The sequence below is a fragment of the Anastrepha obliqua genome, chromosome 5 (assembly GCF_027943255.1).
Source record: "Anastrepha obliqua isolate idAnaObli1 chromosome 5, idAnaObli1_1.0, whole genome shotgun sequence".
NCBI lineage: Eukaryota > Metazoa > Arthropoda > Insecta > Diptera > Tephritidae > Anastrepha > Anastrepha obliqua.
The window spans coordinates 19,690,260-19,701,402 of record NC_072896.1 but is presented as its reverse complement, the minus strand read 5'-3'; the positions used below and the strand labels follow the sequence as shown (position 1 = coordinate 19,701,402).

Below are 11,143 nucleotides of genomic sequence, written 5' to 3'. Positions count from 1 at the left end.
AATTTGGGTCGAACTTTTTAGTTTCTTTTCTCATGTAAAGGCCAAAAATGGTGATATTTTGAAATGATTATATGGGGAAGCCCCCATGGGAGTTCCAGGGGGTGTGCCACTGGCATGGGTGGATCGGCCGTCCAAAGTTAGTGGAGGTCGGTCATACATTTGGACTCGATTGGAGCACTCTAAATGGGTCAAAGTGGGATTTTTCATTCGACACAAATTGGGGGACATCAGAATTCGTTTTAGAGGTATGGTTTCTTCGGCAAAGTTTCTTATTTTGATCCCTAGAATACGATTTTCACAGAGCAATGAGCGATTTTTAAATCGACCCGCCCTACTAACCATACTCCTTCACGGCAACGCCAGGCCCCATGTTGCATAAGTCGTCAAAGCCGCACTCCAAGAGCTCGAATGGGAAGTCCTTCAGTATCTCCCGTATTCTCCAAATCTTGCACCGACCGATTACCATATTTTCCCTTCCATGTCAAGACATGTGAAGGGCATTATCTTTGATTACAAAGAGACCCTTGAAAACTGGCTCAACAACTTCTTTGACACCAGACTAAGCGATTTTTGACGGAACGGCATCAACAAATTGGTCGAGAGATGGGAAGAGGTTGTAAATAGCAACGGCGAGTATAAATTGATGAACTTATTGATAAAATTATTGCTTCTTGTTGAAATAAAAATCTTCGGTAAAAAAACCTATAAACACATTTTAAATTTTGCTTTATTTATATTCAAAAAATATACACATTTAAGTACATTTTCAACATACACAAAAAAACTGCATTTCAGTACGATTTTCATTTGCAATAAAGTATATAAATTTTTTATTCGCTTACTGATTAAGTATTAAATGGATATTTAAAATTATAAGTATGCGTATCTGCTGCGCAAATATACCGTAGAATAGTACAATAACTGCATTGTAATATAAGTAAAGTAATTATTTATTCATATGTGTATGTATATGTATAAGAATATGTATATGCATGTATGCGTGTGTCACTGTTGCTAAGAGCACTTGGGTATTTGCTTTTATTTTTTAATTTTTTATTTTTATTTTTTATATATTTTTAATTATTTTTTCCTCTTCCATACAATTAAATGCGCTTCTACAGCTCCATGCATGCACTTGAATATACGTACAAATGTATGTGTCTGTATGTCATAGGTTAACAAAATAGTTTATAAATAAAATAATTCTACAACTAACTTGTGTGTGTGCCTAATTGCGTTATATATTAATAAATAATATTGTTTTTTTTTTAGTTTAATAAATCAAAAACTAAAAATCAAAAAAAAAAAAAAATCAAAACAAAAACATAAAACATATTCGCGCGAGTCTGTTTTGTCAAGCTATAAAAGCTATAAAAGAACCCCTGTTTCGAAACGCTAACTTTGCTTAGTTGAGTTTGCATGCCGCAACTTAACAATAAAGTCTAACAAACTGCTAGTTCGTACATTCAAAATTGCTTAAAATTTTTATATATAATTTTTTTTTTGTTCTTGAAAACGTCCGTCCATTTTAACTATCCAACAATTGCTCTCATTTGTTTTCTCGCTAATTAAAAACTAAATTACGCTTAATAATTAATTTGCTCGTATAGTGCGATTCTTGTTCATATTCGTTAGCATTAGTGATATATAAGACGTTAATAGATCGTCCATTTTGTAGCCCAAGGAAGTCTCACACAACAGTTTGGAGCCACGCACCAAATTGCCGATTGTCATGTGGAAGTAGGTATTGCCGGAGGACCAATTGGAAATGCGCGTAAATGGATGAGTGATTAAAATGTCCTGGAGAAAGTGAGAAAAAATGCAAATTAAATTAAATTAAATTTATATTTATATTTATTTAATAATTGTTAAAAATATTTTACCTTGGTGACTGGATGTATGAGACTGACGCCATGTTTGTTGATTGCAATTAGCAGCATTTCCGGGTAATTTGGCTCGGTCGTTTGTTTTACCTCGAAAAATGCGGAACCGAATGTGGGCCATCTAAAATGATGAAAGAAAATAAATTTGAAAATATTTATTACTTACAAAATCTAAAATTACGTCGTGTATATGTTATCATATCAGTTTATTGCCTGGTATCATATTTTATCATATCTACAGGGAGCCAAAAAAAAAAAACTGCGACACTTTTGTTTACTAAAATATGCTAAAAAAAATACCAAATGACCCATTTTTTGTTTGGTATTGAAAAATTATGTTATTGCTGTTATTAATATGAAATAAACGGAGTTACCGTTAATATCAAAACAATAATTATGTATATTGAATAATTAAAAATGAAATATATCGAACACAAATGATTTCTTAAAAATGTGCGAATTATTTTTTTATTTATATAAATTTGAATTTTTTGAATACTGGTGTCCCAGCTTCTTTTTGGTTCACTGCACTCGTATATCAAATAATTTGACTTCACATGACACTACATCCCCTCGACATTGCATTGCCTGAAAAATAATGTATCACTAAACCTCTTCATGTCATGTCACCTGCTAAATCAGTTCTTATCCAAAATCATATCACCTCGTCATGTCGTATCATATTCACATTTTATCATACATCACATCACCTCATCATGTCAAGTCATATGAAGTTATATGAAGTTCAGCTCCAATCACCTTAACATCTCATACCATATATTATTAGCGTTTGTCTTATATCACATCACTTGGCATGTCGTATTATATGTTATACCAGTTCTCCCCAAATATCACATCACCTTTTCATGCGATATCAGATCTAACATCCTTATCATGTATCTACTAATCCCACATCACCTCGCCATGATACAAGGCAAGTTACATATATTATTCCTTCATATTATATATCACATCGCCTCATCAAGTCATATCATATGTCACATCAGTACTACTCATATATCATTTCGCTCGTCATATCAAATCATATGTTACTTAATTTATTATCATATATCCCATCACCTTATCACGTCACATCAGATGTTACATCTAGTCCATCTCACAACACCTCGTTATGATATATCAGTTCCCCCCAAAGAACACATTACCTCATCATGTCTCATATCAGTTCACATCATATACTAATCCCACATCACCTCATAATACATCGTAATCTTTATTCCGATCTACATAATTTCTTTCATATACCACATCACGTCATCATGTCATATCATATGTTATATCAAATTATTCTTGGATCACATCGGCATGTCATATCATTTTTTTATATCAATTCTTCTCTCAATGAAGATAAATAAATGAAGTTTCCGTGTGGCACAGTGCTTTCACTACGAATTTGTTAGTTCTAAGTGAGTTGGTCATACAGACCGATTTCCACCATCACCTATTCTAACTTATCAGTTCTTCTCAAATATCACATCATATCATCAAGTTATATGATATCTCACGTAAGTTCACTTCATATACCAATCCGCATCACCTCATCATGATACATCGTAAACTATATTCCCTCATGTAATACATCACATCACCTCATCAAGATATATCATATGTTATACCAGCTTTTCTCATATATCACATCACCTCGTCATTTTATATCAAACGTTATAAAAGTTCTTTCAAATATCTCATCACATCATCAAGTCATATGATATCTCATATCAGTTCACCTCATATACTAATCCCACATCACCTCATCATTCATCGTATGCTTTATTCCAATATACATAATTTCTTTCACATATCATATCACGTCATCAAGTCATATTATATGTTATATAAAATTATTCCTGGATGACATCGTCATGTCATATCATATCTTATATCAAGGCTTCTCTCAATGAAGATAAATAAATGAAGTTTTCGTGTCGCACAGTGCTTTCACAATGGACTTCTAAGTTCTAAGTGATTTGGTCATTCAGACCGATTTCCACCATCACCTATTCTAACTTAACAGTTCTTCTCAAATATCACATCATATCAGCAAGTTATATGATGTCTCACATAAGTTATTTTCGTATACTAATCCCACATCACCTCATCATAGTAAGCTATATTCCCTCATGTAATACATCACATCACCTCATCAAGGCATATTATTATCTTATATCGGCTTTTCTCATATATCACATCACATCATAATGTCGTATCATATCTCCCATAAGTTCTCTTCATATACTAATCCCGCAACACCTCATCATGATGCATCGTAAGCTATATTCCCTCATATAATACATCACATCACATCATCAAGACATATTAGTATCTTATATCAGCTTTTCTCATATATCACATCATCTCGTCATATTATATCAAATGTTATAAAAGTTCTTTTCAAATATCACATCACCTAATCATGTCATATCATATCTCAGATCAGTTCACCTCTCATGCGAGTATACTAATCCCGCATCACCTCATCATGATGCATCGTAAGCTCTATTTCTTCATATTAGAAAACATATCACCTCATCAGTCATATCACATGATATATCTGTACTTCTCATATATCACATCAGCCCAACAAGTCATATCATGTGCCACTTCCTACAATACCTGTATATCACGTCTATATCCACATATTCACACCATATCACATCAAATTAAATTGACAAAATCATATCATAATTATATCATTGCGAATATTCAAATTGCATAATAGTATCCTGTCATAAAGGCAACATTTCATATCGCATCAGATTACATCATGTCATCATGTAATAGCAATTTTTGTATCATAACATATGACCTTATACCATTTCACTTTATTTCACTTCAGAATACATATATATGTAAGTACATATACCAGAATACAGATCCACGTATGTATATTGGAGTACCATGCCTCTTAAGATCAACACAGTACAGATATCACATCATATGATTATTGCCTCGTTTCATATCGCTTAAGTTATACTATGGTAACAAAAAAAAATGTCATTACAGAAGGGAGAAGGAGAAGGTATGATTTAGTGTGATATGAGACAAAAACACATAGTTTGATTCGGTGTATTAAAATACTAATCTAATTGGTATCAAATAAAACAAAAATCATACCTTCTCCAATATCACATATTAATCTATTTAAAAAAGAGAATGTAAAATTTCTTATCCACCCACCTGTATACGATCTTCAAAAATGCCACTTTGGCATCCTCCGAACTCATGCCACCATCCTGATTGTACGAAGCCACAATGGCGCGCTTCCATTCGGTGGTACTTTGCATTTTCATAATATCGGAGGGTATCAGTTCGCGCAACATTTGTCTGCAAGTAAAATAATGAAATTATTAAATTTTCTCATTCCTCAAAAATTACTAAATTTTGCACACTTACGGTATGGCTTGCAGCTCTTGCTTGTTCTCTCCATAGCGCACGCGATAGACCAGCGCCGCGAGCTTCGCAGCCTCTTCGCGCGAGCACTTATGATAGCCGCGCAACAATTTCGGCAACTCTTGATGATAATGGAATATGAGATCGGCATTGCGATCCTTACCCGGCACTGTATTCGTCCACAGCTTTTTCATGAAGAATACCTGATAGGTGAATTGCGGATTTGAGCCATCACGTATGGGCCGCGCCTTCTTAATCCAATCAGTCAAATGACGCACAAAGTCAAAGAAGAAATCACCCTCCGGCACGGAAATCACCTTATCGGCGATCTTGACGAATAGCGAGAAACCTTCGCTGGTGCGTAACGACAAGCGTTGTGAGATGTTGTGGCAGAAGTCCTTAGCGCGTGTCGACGAGTCCACCTCGAAAGCTTCGTCAGTGTCGTCGGGAAAGTAGACTTTGTGGAAAATTTGTGTAGTTTTGTGCTGTATCGCTTCAACTTCCACCTGATGTGGCGGATACTTGCGCTGACCATTGCGTATTGTCTTCTGCAGTCGATGCATCGAATCCTGCGAAATGGGATGACGACGCGTACGCAAAAACATCATCAACTCTTTGAGCAAACCCTGCGAGCAAGCAAAGAGACCAGTGGCGAGCCACATCAACTCCCAGCCTCGTTCCTCTGAGATGCGATTGCGGTTGTCTGTCAGTTGTTTCATAATTTGACAGTAAATTTCGTCACGCAAAATTTCATGCTTGAGCGGACCGTCAAATATGTGATCGGTGATTTCGTTGCCCATGCGCGGCCGCTTCGACGGCAAATCGCCCATATATTTCAATATGGCAGCGAACGCAAAGCAAGCCTCCTCGGCGAGCTCTTCTTTACTCTGCAACTTACGCAACAGTGGCGCCTTGATGGGATCTCGCGAATAGCGCCAAATCTCATCGGCACGCTTTGAACTAAGCGTCAGCGTCTTGGACATAGTGCGCTTGGGCGGTAAACGGAAGTGATCCATGGCGTACTCTATTAGTGTATGCGGGCGATCGCGTGCCTCGGGAACGCCATTCGAGACCATACTCAAACGACGGCCGTGATGTGCCTCTTCGATGTTGAACAGCGCCAGTATGTCTTGTGGCGGTTTGGTGAGAGTGGGTAGAACGTAAACAGTTTCCGCAGGGAAATCGCCACGCTCTTGTGTGCGTTCACAGCGCCCGATGCACCAACCGTTGTTGAGCACCGATTCGCCGCACGACTCGTCCTCGAGTATGATGAGATCGCCTTTCAGAAACGAGAGGAAGCTGGAACCGTCCGATGGCGCGCGGTAATCCTGAATGGCGATTACGTAACGAGAACTGTAAGAAAATCAATGGAATTAAATGTTAGTAGAAAACTTTGAATGCTAGCGGCTTACCGTTTCTTCAACCCGTCCAGGAAGTACACCACCAAGTCTCTTATGTCCTCCGCATTCGGGCTCTGGAAAGTAAACTCTTCACCGCGCACAGTGGATAAACTGAAGGTCTGCGTGAAAACTTTGTTCGTTTTCTGACTGGACACTGCGGTGATTTCCGGGAAACTCAACTCTAATAGCACCTGCTCTTGATCGTCCACAACATACACACCCGTCCAATTGACGGCAATTATAACATCGTTCTTCGGCAAATTCGGACCGGAGTTGCGATAGGCCTCGTAGAAGCGCGAGAACAGCAACGGCCATTTCAACTTCGCGTAACTCACGATGTCCTCTTTTATTTTCAGTGATGCCACTTTGTCGCGCACATAGTAAGACTTTTTGTACGCCTGCAGCACCAATGCTGCCCAACGCTCAATCGCCTTTTCGACGCCGGTCAAGCAGAAGTCTGGTATAAAATTTGGCAACAGCGTAAAAAGCCGCTCCATAGACATATCCGTGCCGTACTCGATGAAGTACTGCTGCGCAGCAATCATTGCTAAATCATCCTCTTTGTCGCAGCGATATTCACCGAACTTGACGCCGCGTACGACTTGCTGATAGATGAGATTTGTGGCGACCTGATCTTGTGTAGGATCATGCCAGGGCGCAAAGATCTCTTTGCGGAAAAATAGACGCCAGGGCGCATTGCGCTCTTGTGCGCCCTGCTCTTTCGCATATTGCTCGCACTGGGATATCGCATCCATGACGTGATCACCACCGCTGCCCAGCGACGAAACTTTGTCAAAAAGTGCGATGTATAGCGAGAAGCCAAACTGATCCTTGAGCGTGATCTTATCGGACAATTGATTGCATAGCTCGCGCGCCGTGGTAGCCGAGTCGGCGAGCAGTGTTTTCGTATTACCATCCATGAAGGTAATGGGCAGCATGATTGGTTTTTTCGACTTCGTGGCCTGCAGCTCCAACCAAGAAGGTGGCTGATTGCGTGTGCCATTATTGAAAGTGCGTTTCAGGCGCTCCTCACAGTAGGGTGCATAACCGGGCGGACCTTCGCGTATGAAAGCGCGCAAGTAGTTTACAAACTTTTCAGAGGGCGCAAAGCAGCCGACGCAGAGCGAAAGCAGTATCCAGCCGCGCGCATGTGAGGATTTGAGTGGATTATTTGTAAGCTGCTTGCAAATTTGACAATAGATCTCATCGCGCAACTCGGCGCGCAATATGCCATGACCGATGATGAAATGCAATTTCTCCAAATTCGAAGTGGGACGCGATTGCAGCCAAGATTGGTAACTGTCTGCGGTGTATTCCTCGTCTTGCAGACGACGGCGTACATCTTCACCGAGTTTGTTCTTACGCTTCAGCGTCAGCGACACGAGTTTGTGACGTATGGAGCGCGGCTTTTGCTTAAGAAACGCATCGGGGTCGAGCCCCATTAGTTGAGCTTCCTGAAATTCCTGAGAAAACAGAGAAATTGCGAATTACGTTTTAAGAGAGCTATAAAATTTAGGTTGCACTTACTTTGCTCCTTATGAAATTACGTCCCAACGTGGCAGTGACTTTCGACATCACGGAAGTGGTGTCCATGCGATCCATTGTGTGATACTTTGGCTCGGGCATATCGCCCGTAAAACGCAATATAGTTATCCAGAGCGCTTGCGCGGCCAACTGATCTCCCTGTGTGTGCAGCGGCAGCAGTGGATGCTTCAATGCCTTCTTCGAGTACTGGTGCGTCACGTTGCCTTGGAAATAGGTGGCAGCGAATTTCTGGAACTTGAACTCGGATAGGTCTTCTTCATCCTCGGAGACATGCATGGGGCCAATTATGTCCTGCAAATATTTAGTGTTTTGTTATTAATTATTAATAAAAGTTTAGAATAAATTTCAAAACTACACACCTCATGATTCATAGAATTGTTATGCGGCAGATCGTTGAACACCGAAGTTTCGCGCCCGCCGTGTGGCGTTGGCGCTTCACTGCTGGAGTCGGGCAGAAAATCGAACATTGCTTCCACCAACTTACTATCGTCCACCGGCTCATCCTGCTTGCGTGCCGCATCGTTTATGATATTCTTCTTCACCTCCACCCGCCTACGCTCCTCAATCTCCTTCTCCATTTCGCGCCGCTCTAGTTCGTGCAACCGATCGCGATAGTGCTGCTCGGCAATTTCACGCGCATGCTTGTTGCCCTTGTGCATCAACTCCTGCTCCTCCAGCTTGCGCAAATGCAACACCTCTGCGAATTGTTTGTACTCCTCGCGCAGCTTTTTATACTTCCGCATGGCAATCATGCGCCGCGCATGCGATTGTATCTTAATGATGGCCCACATTTTGTGCCCATATTCGCGTCGCACCAAATAACCACGCGCATGCGCCTGCAGACCCACAATGTGGCCACGCAAATGACGGAAACGATGTGATAGCACACGCGAACGAATGAGCGCCTGCAAACGCATATAGCCAACACGCATCTGGCGGTAGCGCTGACGTTGCGCATAGCCCTTCCAGAAGCGTTGTATGGTAATGACGGCAGCACGCATGCGCAAATAACGACGCCGATACACCCAACCGCGTATGGTGCGTTGCAGTATGAGTATTTTGCGCGTAAGCACACGGTCACGCTCTTGCTCCAGAAAGAGGTCATGCGCGTCCTTGAGAAAGACTTTTGTGTTGCCCAGCTGATAGTCGGATTTACCAAGCACAATGGCGCATATGCGCGCAGTGGCGGAGCGACATTCCGTACGATGTGCTGGCGGCACACCTGGTATGAGAAAGCGATAGCGCTCAACAAAGTCGCGAAAGCCATGGCGGATGGGGTAGCCAGCGCGACGTATGCGTATCGTTTCCATCATGCCGGAGTAGCGCAATTGGCGGCAACAAAGACCGCGATCGAACAGCATGGGCTTCTTCAGTTCGTTCGGCTTGATGCAGCGTATGAAGAACGGTTGACAAGTGCTTAGAGTTTTCATCAGCGCATCTAAGCTCTTACGGAATTGCGTTGAGAGTGTGGGTGTGCGTTTGCGCGTCTCAGCGCCCATTTCTATGTCCTGATTGAAAATTTGACGCAAAAACTTATTCGAGCTCTGACTAACCAAATGCAGCAAATCCGGACTGAAGGTATCGCGATTTTTATCCAAGAAACCGCTCGTGTCATAGAACACCACACCTGCGAAATGATTCAAACCGAAGCTGGTGTTAATATCCGATTTGGGTTTCAAGTAGTTTTTATGTGCGCCATGGGTCTTGTGCAGCTTGGCCAACATCGTGTGATCGGTGCCCTTGGGAAAGCGCGCCTCCTCATCAATCAACGCCATTATGTTCAACTGTTTGATGGCAATCAAATCGAGCGCATCCTGATTGTCCACAAATTCGATGTGTTGCCAATTGATTGCCTCATGATTGTACTCCTCCTGTTCGAGCTTGAAAATGTGTTGCACAAAGAATTGTTGCAAATTCTCATTTGCATAATTAATGCAAAACTGTTCGAAGCTATTCTGATCGAAATTCTCAAAACCGAAAATATCCAAAACGCCAATGGCGTTTCGCGATGTGCCGCGTGGCTTAAAAATGGCCGAATTGATTTTGCGCACAATATGCACAAACATCCGTCCATAGATGCCTTTCACGAAGGCATCACGCACGTCGACTGACTGCTCGCGTGACAGCGTTGACACCACCGTCTCGCCATGTGCGAAGAGTGTGCGGCGCGTCAATGCATCGATCAGTGGCTGCATGGGCAGACCGAGCAAAGCAGCGACACGTTCCACATTGATGTGTTCGGGTATTTCTGTGGCGTCCAGATTATCAACAACGGTTGCCTTGTATCTGATGTTGCCGCAGTGCAAAAGAGCAGCCAGCAGTTTAATAATTTCCCAGATTTCTTGATCAGAAAAGAGGAGCACTTTCATGGCGGAGCGTATGTCCGAAAATTCAGCGGCATCATCGCGACCCTCACACGTGATGCAATCGCCGCCGGTGAGATATCTGTGGAAAAATGAGAAAGTAAATAAAATGTGTTTGATTTTTAGGCTCAAATTATAAAAATTTCTTGGTAAGTGACATCAGCGGTTTCTAATATTGAAACTCTAATATGAAAGTGATCAGTCACCCAGACCACATGAGTCTCGATACAAATCATATAGTACTCGATCCAACCTTTGTCTTTGGAAGAAACTAGACAGGTAGGTAAAATGGTTCAAGTACCACTCTGGCACTCTCCAAATAGCTCTAAAGCGCCATTTTGATTCCATTATGAGACCTCCAATAGGCAGATATCTACAGCCAGCCAGAGTTGTTTATTTAATGGAGAAGATTGATGGGATTTAGGTTGGAAATGATACTCAGCATGCCACCTATTGACCTTATGGCGGAAAACATGGGAGCGAAATTTGCGAGGAGGTTGGTGGCTGCTGAAGTATTCAACTGCAGAGCCTTCGGTCACAG

The 11,143-nt window shown here is 41.3% G+C and overlaps 1 protein-coding gene across 1 annotated transcript in view; it reads right to left on the bottom strand.

The window, feature by feature from the left end:
* Nucleotides 1–1,073: 1,073 nt before the first annotated feature.
* LOC129249090 (myosin-VIIa) overlaps nucleotides 1,074–11,143 on the bottom strand; it is a 104,858-nt gene continuing 94,788 nt past the window's right edge. The window contains exons 7-13 of the mRNA XM_054888716.1: nucleotides 8,599–10,684; nucleotides 8,222–8,530; nucleotides 6,707–8,157; nucleotides 5,298–6,647; nucleotides 5,082–5,228; nucleotides 1,884–2,004; nucleotides 1,074–1,800 (exon numbers count right to left, since the gene is read on the bottom strand). Of these exons, the coding sequence (XP_054744691.1) occupies nucleotides 1,594–1,800; nucleotides 1,884–2,004; nucleotides 5,082–5,228; nucleotides 5,298–6,647; nucleotides 6,707–8,157; nucleotides 8,222–8,530; nucleotides 8,599–10,684 (5,671 nt within the window). The 3' untranslated portion in view covers nucleotides 1,074–1,593. The remainder of the gene's footprint in view (nucleotides 1,801–1,883; nucleotides 2,005–5,081; nucleotides 5,229–5,297; nucleotides 6,648–6,706; nucleotides 8,158–8,221; nucleotides 8,531–8,598; nucleotides 10,685–11,143) is intronic.